The sequence below is a fragment of the Convolutriloba macropyga genome, chromosome 7 (genome assembly GCF_964194025.1).
Source record: "Convolutriloba macropyga chromosome 7, txConMacr16.3, whole genome shotgun sequence".
Lineage (NCBI taxonomy): Eukaryota > Metazoa > Xenacoelomorpha > Acoela > Convolutidae > Convolutriloba > Convolutriloba macropyga.
In genome coordinates, this window is record NC_134474.1 from 47,255,567 (window position 1) to 47,275,589 (window position 20,023).

A 20,023-nucleotide genomic window follows, 5' to 3' on the forward strand; every position below is an offset into this window, starting at 1 on the left:
ATAAATGTTTACCATTGAGTTTTTTTTGCAATGATCTATGGTTCTCTCTAATCAAATAAACTTAAGATGAAAATTGAGCCAAAACTAACACGGAATGGACTTTGTAATCTGCAGGCAAACTTGAGCAATTGATTTTCGTGACGTCGAATTTAATCGAAAACAGTTGGAAAAATATAGAAAATTGAAGTTTTTCACAGTACCAGAATTTAAATAGGCTATGTAAAAAATTGATGGCAACGAATTGTTCCTTTTTTACACACCTATTTTGACTCTTATTATTAGCAACCTCAGCTTCACAGCCGGCTATTATAGCGCTCCTATTGTTACAATTCAAAGAATTTGAATTGTATTGGGGCGCTGTCTTTTTTTAAGATCTTTTCACACATTTTCGTGATTTTTGAAATCACATTGGAGTAGTGAGTTTGGTCACGGCGAAAGAGTAAGTGGAGCGAAAAAAGCGAGTGGTTTTGCAGAGTGAAATTTTTTGCTCCATTTTACAGTAGAGTAAGAAGGGTAGAGTAAAGTTGAGTAAGAAGGGAACAAAAACTCGTCTTTTGTTCACATGCGGATATTTCACTTTGATGTTTACTGTTTTTTTTCCGATTTTTTTGGAATCGGATATTTGAAAATGTTCATCCCAATCCATTCATAGTTCATTCTAGGTCTTGTGTTTTGTTTGAAGCAAATTTCCTTTGCTAGCTATTGGTTTTTTTGTTTTCTTAATTTTTTTGATCTAATTTTTTTTGGAAATGGTTTTCCCAATTCACTCATAGCCCGTTATAGGTCTAGTTTTTTGTTTAGCCAATGAAAATTGTTTGAATTGTACGTCAGGACTTGTCCTATGTTTTTTTTACTCCGTCAAACAAAAAATTTTTCGCTTTACCTTAGTTTACAGCTTTTTCAACATTTTGCGTGAAATCTTTTCGACTGATCTCGACTAGTTTCACTCTTCTATCATTCTAATCTTTCTCACATGATGTAGTTTATAATTAAAACTTACCTTAAATAAAGAACAGAGTCCAAATTAGACTGCATCAAACAACAAAATCAGAAATAGAAACAAGATAAACCCATAAAGCCCGGTTTTAGATGCCATTACTCAAACTTTGTTCTTAGTTACCGTCTCTTATGCTTATTGATGTTGATACTAGCCCCTGTGTAGTCTCATTACTAAACAGGAGTATGTTCACCTCCAAAATTATATCAAAATAGTTCGCACTTTAAAATTGTTTGTACAAAAATCTTTTTTTCACTATTTTGTTTTCTTCTCTCAATCCCTATCTTGGTTATGGTAATCAACGGCGGCTATTTTCCGGCAATCTGCCGGGTATGTTTGTAATAGAATTTGGAAGATTTTCAGTTGCTATTTAGGAAAGTGGTTTGGATGGAGTGCAAGGTTTATTCCTCGTTTCTTATCTTTTACATTTTGTGCACGTAAAAACTAGTGTTTAGTTTGTTCTGCTGAACACTACATTAAAATGCAGAGAGAGAGAGAGAGAGAGAGAGAGAGAGAGAGAGAGAGAGAGAGAGAATTAAGGGTTGTTTTTTTTCATTGTTTTGAGATCGGATTTTTTCTGTTCACGTGCGGCTTCTTCTAAGCAATTTCTTAGAACCTCAGCTCGTTTGGCATGAATGGTTGTTCTCACGAAATGTTTGAGGTTAATGTGTGCTTGAATTTTTGTGACCATTATCGGCAACTATTAGATTTTCGGATGCACTTTTGCCATTTTAGAGACTTTTCAGCTGTTTTTGCGTTGTTTCTAAATATCTATTCTGAATTTCTTTGTTGTGGCAGTTAATTGCTGTTAAGTTAATGATATTTTTATTTGATGTGAATTAGTTATATGTTGTTGATTTTTGTTCATTTGTCCATTTTTTATTTTTTGCTCTCCTCAATTATCATTTTTTACAATAAATTGTGTTGTGAAATTCGTGCGTTAGGTTCGTTCTGTTGATTGCATTGGTAGAAAAACAACATGATAGTTTGATGGGACAGTATTTCTCGAAATGAATAGAGTATTGTTTAATTGCTCTGAAATGAAATTTGTAGCAATTATATTAGTCCTGTCGGTCTTTTTTTATGCAATTTTTCGCTTGACCGATTTTTCGTCTGACGCTTTTGACTTTTCGTCCTCAAAAACGGGATAAACAGTTAGCGCCCAGTGGACATTAAGTGCTCTTAGAGCCTTTCAGCTCTGTTTCAGCACAAACTGTTTTGGAGACTTATACTTATACTTATGGTGTGAAGGGCCGTTCTTAGAGGTTGAAGTTACCCCCACTGTCGCCCCCCCACTATTCCCCACTATTCCCCCCCCACTGTGCTGTTGCCCTCATCCCAGTTTTCCCCCCACCTGCCCCGGTGTATAATTTATTTTATATTTTCTAGATTAAAAGGAATGTATTGCAAGATTTTAACATCACGAATTTTAGCATATTTTTGACAATTTTTTTCCAATTTATTTTTCAATTTTTTGACATTTATATTCGTTATTCAGTTTTTTTTGAACCTCAAGGGTCAGAAAACCTCCGTTAGTGTTTGTTATTAAGTTACTGGAAATTTTTTGTTGGTCATGGATTAATTTTCAACTTTTTAATATCACAATTTTTAGCAATTTTTTTTTATAAAACTAGCATTTTTTTTATTTTTTGAATTTTTTCTTTTCATAGGTTTCTCTAGCCTCAAGGGCCACAGAACTTCATCTAGGGTTTGATAATATGTTACTGGATTTTTTAAAGATGTAATTGAATGTTCAAGATTTTAATATCACGAATTTAAGCAATTTTTTAAAATATTTGTTCATTTTTTCATGTTTTTGATTTTCTTCAGGCACTGGAGGCCCTGGGACCTCGTCCAAGGTTTTAAAATAGTTTCTAGAGTTAATGAGATGGTTATAAACGTTTTTTTTGGAATCAAGTTTTAGTAATTTTTGGATAAATTTAAACTTTTGAAATTTTTGGAAAATTTGTATGTTCCAAGTGTATCGATCTTTATGAGCCTGTGAAACTATTTCAGGCTTGAAACAGGGATTGCGGATAGTCTCTTGAGACAAGGAAATGGTTCCAAAGATATTAAATTCGTGAATTTTAGCAAGATTTTGTTGAAGTTTGCAGTTTTTCAATATTTTTTGTCCTTTTGAGTTTAACGACCATTACTGGCCGACGAAACTTTTCAAATATCTGAGATGGGTTACTTGACAGAACTTTCGAGACAAAAATGGTTTTTAACTTTTTTCTTTGCGAAGTTGAATACGTTTTTTTTTTAAATTTTGCCTTGTTCAGTTTTTTTTCCATTATTTATTGATTAACAAGGCTAGAAAACTAGAATTTGCAGAGTTGAATCCCATCATGGAAAATATTTCTATCTCTCATGTTCTCTATGTCGGTTATCTGTTTCTTCTTCACGTTTTATCTCTCTCTCTCTCACTGTCTCTCTTTCTCTCTCTCTCTCTCTCTCTCTCTCACACTGTCTCTCTTTCTCTCTCTCTCTCTCTCTCTCTCTCTCTCTCTCTCTCTCTCTCTCTCTGTTTATGCCGCATATCAGCTGATCCTCATCATCTCTGATCCTCATTAACAATAAATTTCAGTGAAAAGTTTTTATCATACAATCGAATCCAATCATGGAAGATATTGCTGTCTCTCTTTCTCTCTGTTGGTTAGGGTTCCTTTCCTTCTTTTTCTCTTTCACGTTTTATCTCTCTCTCTCTCTCTCTCTCTGTGTGTGTTGATTCCGCACTTCAGCTGCTGTTATGGTGCGTAATGTCATCATCTCTGATCCTTATTAATGTTTTTATCATAAATGATCTAACAGGCATTTTTGAGAAATTATTGTTAATTGCTCTCAAAAGCAATTTGTATCGATCATATTAATCCTGTTTGTCTCTTTTATGCAATTTTTCGCTTGGCCGATTTTTCGTTTCACCCATGTGACTTTCGCCTTTAGAACTGGGATAAAGAGGTAGCGCCTGAAGTCACTAAACCGTGGCTAGCTGCTGACGAAGAGAACAGACAAAAATTGACAAAAGCAATCTTGTCTTATCAAAATTTGTTATTAATAGCCGCGTCCTCAATTCTAGGCGGCTATTATAGCGCTCCAAAGTTTTTTACAATTCAAAGAATTTGAATTGTATTGGGGTGCTGTCTTTTTTTTAAATATCTGTTCACACATTTTCATGATTTTTGAAGTCAAATTGGAAATTGGAGTAGTGATTTTGGTCACGCTGAAACAGGAAATGGAGCGAAAAAGCGAGTGGTTTTGTGGCGTGAAGTTTTTTCGCTCTAAATTTAAAGTAGAGTGAGAAAACGGTGTTTGAACAAAAATTCGCTTTCTCGCTATTGGTTTTTTTGTTCACATGCGGCAATTTCGCTTTGATTTTTTCTGTTTTTTCGATTTTTTGGATCGGATTTTTTCCCCAATCCATTCATAGTCCTTTCTAGGTAAAGTTTTTTGTTTAGTCAATGAAAATTCTTTGAATTGTACGTCAGGACTTGTCCTGCTATGTTTTCTACTTCGTCTAACAGATTTTTGTTTCGTCTTACCGTGACTTCTTGGAATTGACTTTTTCAATGACTTACCTCACTTAAAAAAATGACTTCTTAGCTCACTTATGAAACTTTAAGTTTTATGAACATTTACTTATTAAAGGTTAATAGTGTGCATCTAAGTAGTGCCAATTATATGCCCTATTTCTTGAATATTAGAGTCTTGAGTTTTTGATTTCGACTAATAATTTTGGGCTCTTTTCCGTTTATGCCCCCCCCCCAAAATATTGCACGTGCATCTGGGGGGTGCAAATAATATGCGCCCACTAAACTGAGGGGGCACAAACGGAAAATATCCTAATTTTGAAAATCCCTATTAGGGCTTTCTCCTTATAGAGCTTGTGTCTCATAAAAATGACAGTCCGAAGCTAACTCAAAAAGTTTAGTGGTCTAGTAAAGGACTGGTGGTCGATCTGTCTATTTTTTTCTATAGTTGTTTCAATTCATCTAACGCCACAAGCGTCTATCGCGGCTATTTTTTGGCAATCTGCCGGCTATGTTTAATTGCTCTCAAGCGAAGTTTGTAGCAATTATATTAGTCCTGCTGCGATTTCTCGTGCTGCCAATTTATGCGATTTTTCGTGCTACCAACTTTTCGTCTGATGGTTTTTTGCGACTGACTTCGTCAAAAACGGTATAAACAGATAAAGCTTGGAAGGCCTTACTTGCTGAGTAGTTCTCTTTAGGCCCGTATGCCTTAATAGTCTCGAAGTATACGATTCACCGAAACTTAGGAAGAAACAAATTAAGGGCTGTACTTAGAGTTTGACCCCCATATCTACAATGATTTGTCATGGTTATATTAAGTTAATTTGTGTTTGAACAAATAAGCGCAATACAGAACAATTTTTAGCCATATCTAATTGGAGCAGTGTTTGGCACTTTTTGAGAAGATAAATACCGAAAATCGAAATTTTTTCCATTGGTTCCATTGGCCCTTTTCTGGCGTCGCCAGTTACCTGACTGATCTGGAAAGGATGATTTTTTATTAACTGCTATTCATAGTGTATTAACGATTGCATTCAAGGGGCCAATATATTGCCTCTGAGTTTGATATATATTTAATGCATTGAATATTAACCAGTCAATATTTCGATAATGCTTTCATTTTGCTTCTCCGATTCCTGTGATGAAAATTTCATGCTCAATGGAAGAGCTCGCATGCATTGATAACAGATTGAATAACCACAAACGTTGAGTACTTTGGCGGAAAATGAGTAAAAATTGTTGCGATATTGCGGAATAATTCATTTGCTGTATAGATGGACTAAATGGACTGAAAGCATTGCTGTGGGTTAATTGGCCTACCGTTGTTTCAGGCGGAGATGAGTTTGCATGACCTCACCAATCAATCTTCTATGTCTAACTCAGTAAGTGATATATAGGCAGGTTTAGAAGAGTGTCATGTCTTTATTCTTTACCAGTAGTGTGTTCTCATTTCAAGACCTCTTACGTTGTTTTGAAAGTTGTCATGTTTTTCTTTCACGTTGTATGTCCTGTTTGAATCTAACTCAATTCAACATAAAATTCGTCTAGCCAGCTTCGAGAAATAAAAGTTTGGGTAATTTGATGAATCAAAACGCTGTTCAGTTCGCTATTTAATTCGTGAAATGCGCTATTCTGAAGTTTACCTGCAATTTTTTAAACGTCCATTAGCTATCTTCATCTCATCTTTGTTACCATAAAAATTTTTGCTCTTTAATTGTTGCTTTTTGGTTTTTAAATGCAATTTTAATTGCTCTCAAACGATGTTTTTAGCAATTATATTAAGGCTGCGGTCATATACAATTTTTTCCGTCGGACCTTTTTGACTTTTCGTCCTCAAAACGGGAAAAACAGGTGACGCCCTGAGTGCATTAAGTTCTCTTCAAGTCTTTTGGCCTACTGGTCTCTAAGTATGCGATTCAACGAACTGTTCATTATAATGGTGTAATGGTTGGCTTTTAGAGGTTACCCCCCCCCCCCCCACTGCCCTCGCCTTTACTTCAGCCCCCCCCCCCCCCACAATTCCCACACCTGCACATCGTTACACCCGTAACCCAAACCCAGTGCTCTCCAACCCTACGTACCCCCCCCCCCCGCCGTGCTCTCACAATGTCCCTTCAATTAAGCTATATTTATGTCGAATAAAATTTGTTTCGCTTTACTGGGTGTTCAACATTTTGTGTGAATTCTTTTTGGCTTCTCTAGGATAGTTTTATTCTTCGCTCATTCTGCTCAAAGGGCTTTTAAAAACCAGTTGCTCAGCGAATCAGTCTAAAATGAACAGAGTCATAAAAACGAAATCAAGAATAGAAAATCATAAAGCCCAATTTTAAATGCCTGCTACGTGAACTTTGTTCTCATAAGTCTTAGTTAACATCTTGAATGCTTATTGGTATTGATACTAGCCGCTGTGCCCCCTCATTAAGAAACACGGTGTAATGGGAATCATAAACATCGGGGTTATGGAGTCAATTCTGGCTATTTTTTCGGCAATCTGCCGGGTAGAATGAAAGCCTTATGAGAAAGACTCAAACACGCAAAATTCATGGGAATGAAGTTTATGTATATAGAGATTCTCATCTTGTTAGTTGCTCTCGCAAAAGAAAACAACCGCGTGTCTTTTGTATGAAAAATTTTGAGGGTTTGATATATTTTTTTAAAATTTACTAAGGAATTTTTTTAGAAGCAATTTCTCAGTAAACCAATCTAATTTGAGCAGACTTAATTGAGCAGAATCAGTATCAAAACACGGAATCAAAATAAGAAACGGGATAAACCCATTCAGCCCAATTTTAGGCACACTCTGCTTACCCTTTTTTCTGATAAGTTTTAGCTACCATCTCTAATGCTTATTGGTACTGATACTAGCCTCTGTATCCTCTCATTAGGTACCAGGAGTTTGTCTAAATACAAAAATAGATCAAATTAGTGTGCACTTTAAGTTGGAACCAATTATTGTAAACATATTGGTATTTTTATGCAAAATTTTTGTTTGACGAATCTGACTTGTCGACTGACTATTGTGCCCTTAACTGCTTCGTTTTGCGTGATTTGATTTTTTTGTCAAATACAAGTGTCAGCAGCTGAACTCAATTTTCGGTAGTTCATTACTAAAAGTCCAATGAAAAGTGCCCAAATTATTTAAGTTTTCTTCACTTTCAATTCGTGTAGTCGCTGTAGTTGTAAATAAGAACCTCTAATGACGTTATTTGGAGCCCCTTAATTGATTAATAGCTGCACCGCGATATTTGGGGCTATTATTGTTCTTCTCTTTGTTTTTTTTATTTCGTCGTCAAGATTTTTGTTACGACCATATGACGTCACAACCACTTCAAATCTGCTTTTTGTTCATTCGTTCATGCGATTTCAACTGAATTGCGCGTGTGACGTCAATTTTCATTGTTATTGGAGCGAGTTCTTTTGTTCATTCGCATGATTAAATTTTTGGTCACATGTGATTTACCTCACTCTCAAAAATGACTTCCTCACTCTGGAATTGACTTTTTAATAGCCGCCCTCATCTTCTCAGCCGGCTTTTATAGCGCTCCTATTTTTAATTGCCGTCCTCATCTTCTCAGCCGGCTATTATAGCGCTCCAATTTTTTTTTATTTCGTCGAAAAAAATGTTTCGCTTTACCTCATTTTGCCGCTTTTTCAACATTTTGCTTGATATCTTTTTGACTTTTCTAGGCTAGTTTCTCTCTTCTCTCATTCTGCTAAAAGTGATTTTGAACATCAGTTGCTCAGCAAAGCAATTCAAAATGAACAGAGTCAGTATAAAAAATTGAAGTAGAAACAGAAGTAGAAACGGGGTAAACCCATATAGCCCAATTTTAGATGCCCACTATTTGAACGTCGTTCCTATAAGTCTTCGTTACCATCTCTTATGCTTATTGTTGATAGTAGCCCCTGTAGCCTCTCTCTAAGAAACAGAAGTATGTTCAACTACGAATTGCCATCAAAATAATTCGGACTTAAAAAATTTTTTTGTACAAAAATCTTTTTTTTTCAATATCTTCTATTCTTTCAAGCCCAATCATGCTTATTGGAATCAACGGCGGCTATTTTCCGGCAATCTGCCGGGTATGTTTTAAAAATTTTGAGAAGACTTTTCAAATGCAGATTCTTGTCGATGAACAACAAAGTATTCAAATTGCTCTGAATAGTTGAAAGCGTTGCTACTAGGTTTTGTCGAGGAATTTTTCACTGTTGTTTTTTGAGTGGGCGCGTCGAAGTTTTTTTGTTTTTTGAAAGATGATTTAAAAGTCGTAATGAATGTTTTACCATGATCGATTATTACCTTTCTATTTGACCGTTCTAAAATGCGAATACCTGGAAATGTCCATTTAGCATCTAATTTCTTAAATGAATTGTGTAGTGTCCATGGGGATGTCCTAGTGGCAGACTGAAATAGCAGATCCGAGTGATCTCGTTATCTGTCCTCGCTTATTGTCGATTTGTATCACAATAACGAAATTAATTGTTTCTTATATTGTGGCTAGTTTCTCTCTTCTCTCATTCTTGTAAAAGTGAATTTGAACATCAGTTGCTAAGCAAAGCAATTCAAAATGAACAGAGTCGGTATAAAAAATTGAAGTCAGAAATAGAAACGGGATAAGCCCATAAAGCCCAATTTTAGATGCCCGCTATTTGAACGTCGTTCCTATAGGTATTAGTTACCACTTCTAATGCTTATTGGTGTTGATAGTAGCCCCTGTAGCCTCTCTCTAAGAAACAGAAGTATGTTCAACTACGAAATGCCATCAAAATAAATTGGACTTAAAAAATATTTTTGTACAAAAATCTTTTTTTTTCAATATAATCTATTCGTTCAATCCCAATCATGCTTATTGGAATCAACCGCGGCTATTTTCCGGCAATCTGCCGGGTATGTTTAATTATGATATACTTTTTTAATAGCCGCACAGCGATAGCTGGGGCTATTATTGGCCTTCTCTTGGTTTTTTTTTATTTCGTCGTCATGATTTTTGTTACGACCATATGACGTCACAGCCACTTTATGTTCATTCGTTCATGCAATTTCAACTGAATTGCATGTGTGACGTCATTTTTTGCTCTTAGTGGAGCGAGTTTTTTTGTTTATGCGCGTGATTAAATTTTTGGTCACACTTGACTTACCTCACTCTCAAAAATGACTTCCTCAATTTGAAATTGACTTTTATTTACTTTAATTCAAAGAGATAAGGTCAAATGGGTGTGTGTCACTCTAAATGAAGCTTATTTGAGATCAGCTAATAGAGGCAGCAATAACTTATACAGATTTTTAATCAAAATATAACAGATCAGCCCTCAATGAAAAGACGAATTTTTTTGGTCTGTCTTTTTTTTACTGCTTTTTTTAGACTGCCGATCTACGAATCTATTGCGGCTATTTTCTGGCAATCTGCCAGCTATGTTCTTAATAAGCGCCGGCTCTGTAAGAGGAATCTGTAGCTCCTAAACTATTTTTTTTTACTCGAAAGGCTTTTTAGTTTACACAGAACTCGGCTTCAGTAAGAAAAATTTGACCAATTCTAGGCGTTTATATTCCAATTAAGTTTTATTGCATGGCGTTCACAGCTGCTGCATGGTGTTCAAGAGACGAGGTTTTCTACGTGTCATGCATGAGTTTTAAGTATCAATATTTAATTAATCAACTCAATAGGCGACTGTTTTGAGGTCAGACGTACTTGTAGTTTTGATAGGTTGCCATTTTTGTTGCTTATGAATGAAATTGTTAATCTAGTTCATCAGTTCGAATTGTGTCTAAATAGATTATGTCTTCTATTGTTCAGAAGAGCATTAAGTTGGAACTAAGCTATGCGGACTAGATTCAGGGGAAATCGTGTACGGGCTTTTTATTTCTCCGAAATATGCATTAAAAACGAGACGAGGAGTTGTATTCTATTCTCCCCCATTTTCTCAATGGAAAAGTAAATTATAGAGTTTCCCTCTAAGTTGACGTAAAAAGTGGCGCTGCTACGCGTGTGTGGCGGCCTTCTCTTGAAAATCTTTTGCAAACTTGCTTCTGTCCCCCAGTTGGTGCCTGAATTTTTCATGAGAGGCCTAATTGAATTTGCAATCAATTCTGGTTAGAGAAAGACAGAACTATACATCCTGATTGCCCCACAAAACTTATTCAACACACACACACACAAAGTATGTACCACAAAATTGTCGCTGAGTTTAGAGGAGTTTAGCTGCTGGATTTTTCAAACAAGTTTATTTATTCATTTGTTCAAACAAATCTGTTTCGCCTGTTTTCTTTCATCCTAATCTGAAGCTTCGGGGCCTAAGTTATGGAGCTATTTAACCATTTTTAAATTCAATATTCAATTAAACTGCTATATTGTTCTGATAATGTGTATCTTGTGTTCAAAATTTGAGCTTAGGTATATTCTGTTACTCATAATTGATCTTTTTTATCTGAAAGTGGGTAATTGGAAAGCAGTGACGATGACAACGGCAACCCATTTAACTTGAGGTAATTATTTTAAACGAATTTAAAATAAACCCGAAAGATGTTAGCAATAATATTTCTTTGTTTTGTTTTGCATAAGCAAGCTGAACAGATTTTTCTCTATTCGTTAATTATCTATTCAAAATTAATTGTATAGCATACCAAATTTTGGTCGCAGTACATCTTAGTCTCCCCCATTTCATTATCCTCGACTAGTATTTGGTAGCCAAAGTTGAATGCAGATCCTCTAGAATGATTTTCTGGCTTTCAGGTAGTTGGTATTAGTTTCGGATGGTGTCAAATTTTTTAATATCCGGGCGTTAATTAGCACCCAATGTATTGTTGCATATTATTTGTAAATATTAAAGTAGACGATTTGTAAAAGATTTTGTGAATGCGGTCAGACCGAGCGGGTTTTTAAGCCGAAAGAATCAAAATCTATGATAATTGATATGCTCAGATTTTTAATTGCTCTCGAACGAAGTTACAAGCAGTTATCCTAGTTTTTTGTATGCAAAATGTTTGCTTGACCTTTTCTAGATGTTTATTGAGTATTTTGACTTTTCGTCGAAAGATACGCGATAGGACGGAGAAGCGCGAGGGCATAGGTCGCTGAAGAGAAAGCTCAGAGGATTACTAAACTGTCTCTGTGCATGTTCAGGACCGCTGGAGATTCAGGTGTTAATTATTATTATTTTTAACATTAAATTGACTCGGTACCCGCGTTACGGGAAGCACTTTGTTAATTAGTTGAAAAAACAGGACCCATTTACAGGATACTGATAGTACTTTTCTCAATGGAAAAGTAAATTATAGAGTTTCCCTCTAAGTTGACGTAAAAAGTGGCGCTGCTACGAGTGTGTGGCGGCCTTCTCTTGAAAATCTTTTGCAAACTTGCTTCTGTCCCCCAGTTGGTGCCTGAATTTTTCATGAGAGGCCTAATTGAATTTGCAATCAATTCTGGCTAGAGAAAGACAGAATTATACATCCTGATTGCCCCACAAAACTTATTCAACACACACACACACACACATAGTATGTACCACAAAATTGTCGCTGAGTTTAGAGGAGCTTAGCTGCTGGATTTTTCAAACAAGTTTATTTATTCATTTGTTCAAACAAATCTGTTTCGCCTGTTTTCTTTCATCCTAATCTGAAGCTTCGGGGCCTAAGTTATGGAGCTATTTAAGCATTTTTAAATTAAATATTCAATTAAACTGCTATATTGTTCTGATAATGTGTATCTTGTGTTCAAAATTTGAGCTTAGGTATATTCTGTTACTCATAATTGATCTTTTTTATCAGAAAGTGGGTAATTGGAAAGCAGTGACGATGACAACGGCAACCCATTTAACTTGAGGTAATTAGTTTAAACGAATTTAAAATAAACCCGAAAGATGTTAGCAATAATATTTCTTTGTTTTGTTTTGCATAAGCAAGCTGAACAGATTTTTCTCTATTCGTTAATTATCTATTCAAAATTAATTGTATAGCATGCCAATTTTTGGTCGCAGTACATCTTAGTCTCCCCCATTTCATTATCCTCGACTAGTATTTGGTAGCCAAAGTTGAATGCAGATCCTCTAGAATGATTTTCTGTCTTTCAGGTAGTTGGTATTAGTTTCGGATGGTGTCAAATTTTTCAATATCCGGGCGTTAATTAGCACCCAATGTATTGCTGCATATTATTTGTAAATATTAAAGTAGACGATTTGTAAATGGTTTTGTGAATGCGGTCAGACCGAGCGGGCTTTTAAGCCGAAAGAATCAAAATCTATGATAATTGATATGCTCAGATTTTTAATTGCTCTCGAACAAAGTTACGAGCAGTTATCCTAGTTTTTTGTATGCAAAATGTTTGCTTGACCTTTTCTAGATGTTTATTGAGTAGTTTGACTTTTCGTCGAAAGATACGCGATAGGACGGAGAAGCGCGAGGGCGTAAGTCGCTGAAGAGCAAGCTCAGAGGATTACTAAACTGTCTCTGTACATGTTCAGGACCGCTGGAGATTCAGGTGTTAATTATTATTATTTTTAACATTAAATTGACTCGGTACCCGCGATACGGGAAGCACTTTGTTAATTAGTTGAAAAAACAAAACCCATTTACAGGATACTGATAGTACTTAAAGTTCATAGCCTTTAATTTCAAAAGAGAGTTCAACTGTTTCCGAAAAATTTTTGTGGGACATGTCCAGTCAGAAGTTGAGATGTCATTTCGCTGGGTGAGAACATTTGCACATTGTACAACTCTCCAAACAAAATACTCTTCCAATTTGTCTGATTTCGTTCAATTAAAATCTGTCCTCAAAAGTTGTTTTGCTGCAGAACGGTTACCGCGCGGTCCCTTGAAAACGTTCCAATAATAATCAAACTTGAGGGCAGTAGTATCACAGTTTTAAATTTTGTTCAGCATACGATCATTTCGAACCAAAAGAGAACTGATTGGAAACAAATTGTGTTAAATAAGGCTCTGATTGTAGTCACTATCGGTAAAAAATTTCTTATTCAAAGCGCACTTGAGCGCTCGTCTTTTTCTCATCTTTTCTAGTTTTCTGCAATTTGGCCGATTCGAGAACCAAACACTTGACGCGTATAGGAGAACTGATAAAAAGATTACTTTTGTATAAACCCATTTACTCTCGTATTTGTAGAAAAGGCAACATTTCACTTCAAGAAGAAAAGGCTTTTGTTGTGCCTTCATCAGCCGCTGACTGATATGACTATCTCATTTCAACTTATTAATATAAATTATACCGAGATCATTCACCGAAGAGTTGCATGTAATTTCTGTATCGTCTGCATACAAATGGACACTCTCGGTGATGGGGTACTTGACAGAACTTTCGAGACAAAAATTGGTTTGGAAATTTTTTTTAATGCGAAGTTGAATTTTTTTTTTACGTTTTCAGTTTTTCTATATGATTTGTTGCAGAGTCCAATCCCATCATGGAAAATATTGCTATCTTTCTTTCTCTCTCTGTCGGTTAGGGTTTCTTCTTCTGTTTCTTGGTCACGTTTTTTCTCTCACTCTCTCTCACTCTATCTCTGTCTCTCTCTCTCTCTCTCTCTCTCTCTCTCTCTCTCTCTCTTGTTGATGCCGCACTTCAGCTGATCCTCATCATCTCTGATCCCCATTAGCAATCATTGTTAATTGCTCTCAAAATCAATGTGAAGCAGATATATTGATCCTATATTGGCCCTCAAAAACAGGTAGCACCCACTGGGCATCAAGTGCTCATTAAGCCTTTCAGCTCTGTTTCAGCTCAAACTGCTTCGGAGACTTGTATTTATGGTGTGAAGAGCAGTTCTTAGAGGTTGACGACCCCTCCACTGTTGACACCCCCCCCACTATTGCCCCCGCGTGTTCTTACCCGCAGCCCACTGTTGCCCCACCACCTCCCCCCATCAGGACTTGGTGCACCCCCACCCCGTTTGTAGCCACTGACGAATAACCGCTCCCTAAAAACACTCAAATTTATAATATTTTGAACAATTTTTAAGTTTTTGGAAAATGTTTGACATTTTTTTAGATTTTTATTAGCCGTAGGTCTGAAGAAACCTCCTCAAGGTTTTTGATAATAGGTCACTGCATAGTTTGTAGTGGTAAGAGAATGGATGAGAAAACGTGCTTTTTTAAAAAAAATTGTTGACATTTAGTTTTCCTTATTCAGGTCTTTCCAGAGCAAGGGGGCCAGAAAACCTCCTAAGGTGTTTGATAATAAGTTACTGACAAATTTCTGTTGGCCATGGAATAGTTTCTCAACTCTTTTTTTGTCACAAATTTAAGCAATTTTTTGATGAAAATGTGTAAAGTAATTGCTTCTTTTCAAGTTTTTGAAGATTTTTGTTGTTTTTCAGGGTTCTTCACTCTCAAGAGCCAAGGAACCTCCTCTAGGGTTTCAAAATAGGTTATTGTATAATTTCTAGCTCCAATGGAATGTCTTGCGAGATTTTAACATTACAAATTTCTGAAAATTTTTTTCATATTACATATTTTTGAAAATTTTTTTGCCATTTAAATTTTTTTGACATCTATAGTCCTTATTCAGGTTTTTTGAGCCTCAAGGGACAGAAAACCTTTGTTAGGGTTTGATAATTGGTTACTGTAAAGTTTTTGTTGGTCATGGATTAATTTTCAACTTTTTAATATCACGAATTTAAGCAATTTTTTAAAATATTTGTTATTTTTTCATGTTTTTGAATTTTTTCCGGGACCAGAGGCCCTGGGACCTCCTCCTTGGTTTGATACTAAGCTGCATTGTAGTTTCTAGAATTAATCGGATGGTTATAAACATTTTTTTTTGTAATCCAGTTTCAATAATTTTTGGATAAAGTTTACACTTCTCAAATTTTTGTAAAATTTGTTCCAAGTGTATGGATTTTTGTGTAACTATTTCAGGCTTGAAACAGGGATGACGGATAGTCTCTTCAGACAAGGAAATGGTTCTTGAGATTTTAAAATCGTGAATTTTAGCAAGATTTTGTTAAAATTGCAATTTTTTCCAATATTTTTCTGTTTGTCATTTTCTGAGTTCAGCGACCATTACTGGACATCGAAACTTTTCAAGTCTCTGAGATGGGTTACGGATTCTTTTTTAACTTCAAGCCTCTCTTGGTCACGGATTTTATTTGAACTTTTTAATATCACTTTTAGCAATTTTTTTCTATTTTTTTTGAAAATTTTTGTTTGTGTTTAGGTTTTTCATCCTAAGGAGTTAAGGAACTTCCTCTAGGGTTTGAAAATAGGTTACTGTTAAATTTCTAGGTTTAACGGAATGTCTGAATCGCTGGCAAGATTTTAACAACACGATTTTTAGCTATATTTGACATTTTTTGCCATTTAATATTCATTTTTTGACATTGTCATTATTCGGGTTTTTTGAGCCTCAGGGTTCAGAAAAGCTCCACTAGGGTTTGATAATAAATTACTGGAAAATTTGTTTGGAGACAAAAAAGGTTTTGGATTTTTTACTGCGGAATTGAAAACTTTTTGCCGTTTTCAGTTTTTTTTGTATTTACTAACAAGGCTAGAAATCTAGAAGTCGAGAGTCGAAGCCCATCATGAAAACTATTCCTCTTTCTTTCTTTTTTTTCTCTCTCTCTCTCTGTCGGTTAGGGTTTCTTTCCTTCTCTCTCGCTCTTTATTGATGCCACCATTCAACTGATCCTCATCGTCTCTGATCCTCATTAACAATGAGTTATAGTAGAAATTCTTTTATCATAAATGACTTAACAGCCACTTTTTAGGATATCATTTTTATTCGCTCTCCAAAGCAATTTGAGGCAAATATTTTGATACTGTTTTACTCTTGTATGCAGTTTTTGCTTGGCCGATATATTCTGACGCTTTTGACTTTCGTCTTCAGAAACGGGATAAAGAGGCATCGCCAGTTTGCATAAAGTTCTCTTGAGCCGTTCAGCCCACTAGCCCAATAAGTTTACGATTAACAGAAAATGTTTTGGAGACTTATACTTATAGTGTGAAGGGTGGTTCTGAGAAATTGATCCCACACCTCCACCCACCCACCGCCCCCACATCAGTCCCCCAAACCACTTTTGCCCTCCCTCCGCTGCGATGCACCCCTGCTGCGCTAACCTTAGGCCCCTTAATCTAGACCTAGCCTCACTAAAACGTGGCTAGCTACTGACGAAGCCAACCGGTCACCGGTCGTTTGAGAGCAATTCGCCCGACAATAGTCGGTTATGTTAAGACGTCAGTTGCTAGCTACGGTTTAGCGAAGCTAGCTTAGATTAATTGAAGGGGCGTCACGTGAGCGCAGATGGGTTGCACAGCAGCGGGGTTTAAATGTGGAGACTGATGTGGTGGCGGTGGTTGGATGGGGATGTTTGCTCAATTTATAAGAATCGCCTTTCACACCATAAGTATAAATCTGCGGAACACTTTCTGTTAATCGTATGCTTGAAGACTAGTGGGCTGAACGGCTCTAAGAGAACTTGGCGCAAACTGGGCGCTACCTCTTTAGGCAATTTCTTTGAGAGCAATTGACAATGATTTCCTAAAAAGTACCTATTAAGTCATTTATGATAAAAACATTTTTACTAGAACTGATTGTTAATGAGGATTAGAGATGACGAGGATCAGCTGATGTGCGTCATCAACAGACAGACAGAGAGAGAGAGAGAGAGAGAGAGAGAGAGAGAGAGAGAGAGAGAAAGAAAGAGAGAGATAGTGAGTGAGAGAGAGAGAGAGAGAGAGAGATAAAATGTGAAGAAGAAACAGAAGGAAAGAAACCCTAACCGACAGAGAGAAAGTGAGATAGGAATATTTTCCATGATGGTGTTCAACTCTGCAACTTCTAATTTTCTAGCCTTGTTAGTAAATAAATCAAATAGCAAAAAAAGAAAAGGGCAAAATTTATAACAAGTTTTCAACTTCAAAGTAAGAAGTTCAAAACCATTTTTTGTCTCGAAAGTTCTGTCAAGTAACCCATCTCCAAGACTTTAAAATATTCGTGGGGCCAGTAATGGTCGTTAAACTCAGAAAAGGGCAAATATTTAATACTTTAGGATGCTTTAGAAACAATTGCAACTCTTAACGAAATCTTCCTAAATTTAGAGATATTAATGTCTTAAGAACTATTTCATTGTCTCAAGACATTATCCGGTATCCCTGTTCCAAGCCTGAAATAGTTTCACTGGCTCATAAAGATCCACGCACTTGAACATGATATAAATTCTCAAAAAATTTGAAAGAAATTGATCACCATTCCATTAATTCTAGAAACTATGCAGCAGCTTTCCAACCTTGTAGGAGATGTCAGGTCCCCTGGTGCGGGCAAAATGCAAAAACGTGAAAAACTGCAATTATTTGCTTAAATTGCTTAAATTCGTGATATTAAAATCTCAAAAAACATTCCTTTACATCTTTAAACTATGCAGTAATATATTATCGAATCCTAGATGAAATTCGGTGTCTCCTGAGGTTAGAGAAAGCTAACAAATGACAAAAACCTAAAAAATTTACAGTTTTCTGAAAAAAATTGCTAAATGTTGTGATATTAAAAAGTTGAAAATTAATCCATGACCAACAAAAATTTTCCGGTTACTTATTATCAAACCCTAATGGAGGTTTTTGACCCTTGGGGCTCAAAAAACCTGAAAATTGACTATAAATGTCAAAAAAGTGAAAAAAATGGTGATGTTAAAATCTTGCAAGACTTTCCATTACATCTAGAAATTAAACAGACCTATTTTCAAACGTTAGATGAGGTTCCTTGGCTCTTGAGGTTGAGAAAATTTTAAAAAACGACTTAAGTTTTCAAAAAACTTGGAAAAAAGCAAGTTTTATAAAAAAAACTGCAGAAATTTGTGACATTAAAAAGTTTAAAAATTTAATCAGTTACCGATTTTCAAAACCCTTAGGTGTCTAGAAAGACCTGAGTAAGGAAAATTAAATGTTAAAAAACTTTAAAAAAATCGCAGGTTTTGTCAAAAAATGCTAAAATTCGTGATGATAAAATGTTGAAACCATTCCATTACCACTAGAAACATCAGTGGTAACATTGAAACCATTCTATTACCAGTATTCCATGCAGTAACCTATTATTCAAACCTAAAGGAGGTTACTTGACTCCCAGGTTAATTTGTCGATCTTATTTTTTAGTGTTTTCAATTCATGGAAGGCCACAAGCGTCTATCGCGGCTATTTTCCGGCAATCTGCCGGCTATATTCTTAAATATGATAATTTTGAAATTGACCAAATACAAATACTTTTAGCTGAAAAAAATTATTCGTCGATGCTGTTTTAATATATAACCCACTGAAATTAATACCACAGTGTTTTGGGGATCCTAACCATGAGTCGCAAGCGTAAAATGGGCGCCGATTGCTCAATTTGTTAAGTAGTTTTTTGCTTTTTTCATGGACTGCTTCATTTCAGAGGGCTTATTTTCAAAAATCAGTGCATGTGCGAACTTCCTTTTGATTTTTATGCCTTGAAAGTCATTATCTAACGTGGCATTTTTTTGTATTAGAATTTCACAAATGCTAATCCAATTTTGGCGAAATTTTTCTCGGTCTTGTTTGTATTTTGTTTTTTTTTAATAGCCGCCTCATCTTCTCAGCCGGCTATTATAGCGCTCCTATTTTTTTTTTTTTACTTCGTCGAATAAAAAAATTTTTCGCTTTACCTTATTTTGCCGCTTTTTCAACATTTTGCGTGATATCTTTTTGACTTCTCTAGACTAGTTTCTCTCTTCTCTCATTCTGCTAAAAGTGATTTTGAACATCAGTTGCTCAGCAAAGCAATTCAAAATGAACAGAGTCAGTATAAAAAATTGAAGTCAGAAGTAGAAACGGGATAAACCCATAAAGCCCAATTTTAGATGCCCGCTATTTGAACGTCGTTCCTATAAGTCTTAGTTACCATCTCTAATGCTTATTGGTATTGATAGTACCCCCTGTAGCCTCTCTCTAAGAAACAGAAAGTACGTTATCTTCAACTACGAAATGCCATCAGAATGAATCGGACTTAAAAATTGTTTTTGTACAAAAAAATCTTTTTTTTTTCAATATCTTCTATTCTTTCAATCCCAATCATGCTTATTGGAATCAATGGCGGCTATTTTTAATAGCCGCCTCATCTTCTCAGCCGGCTATTATAGCGCTCCTATTTTTTTTTTTACTTCGTCGAATAAAAAAATTTTTCGCTTTACCTTATTTTGCCGCTTTTTCAACATTTTGCGTGATATCTTTTTGACTTCTCTAGACTAGTTTCTCTCTTCTCTCATTCTGCTAAAAGTGATTTTGAACATCAGTTTCTCAGCAAAGCAATTCAAAATGAACAGAGTCAGTATAAAAAATTGAAGTCAGAAGTAGAAACGGGATAAACCCATAAAGCCCAATTTTAGATGCCCGCTATTTGAACGTCGTTCCTATAAGTCTTAGTTACCATCTCTAATGCTTATTGGTATTGATAGTACCCCCTGTAGCCTCTCTCTAAGAAACAGAAGGTACGTTATCTTCAACTACGAAATGCCATCAAAATGAATCGGACTTAAAAATTGTTTTTGTACA

The 20,023-nt window shown here is 35.6% G+C and overlaps 1 protein-coding gene across 2 annotated transcripts in view; it reads left to right on the forward strand.

Moving 5' to 3' along the window:
- The window catches only part of LOC142342923 (triple functional domain protein-like), a 286,672-nt gene that overhangs the window by 175,241 nt on the left and 91,408 nt on the right, over window positions 1–20,023 (forward strand). The window contains exon 21 of one of the 2 annotated variants that reach the window (XM_075394600.1): window positions 5,859–5,909. The exons of the other annotated variant lie outside the window; for it this stretch is intronic. Coding sequence (XP_075250715.1) covers window positions 5,859–5,909 — 51 coding nt within the window. The remainder of the gene's footprint in view (window positions 1–5,858; window positions 5,910–20,023) is intronic. 2 annotated transcript variants of the gene reach the window in all.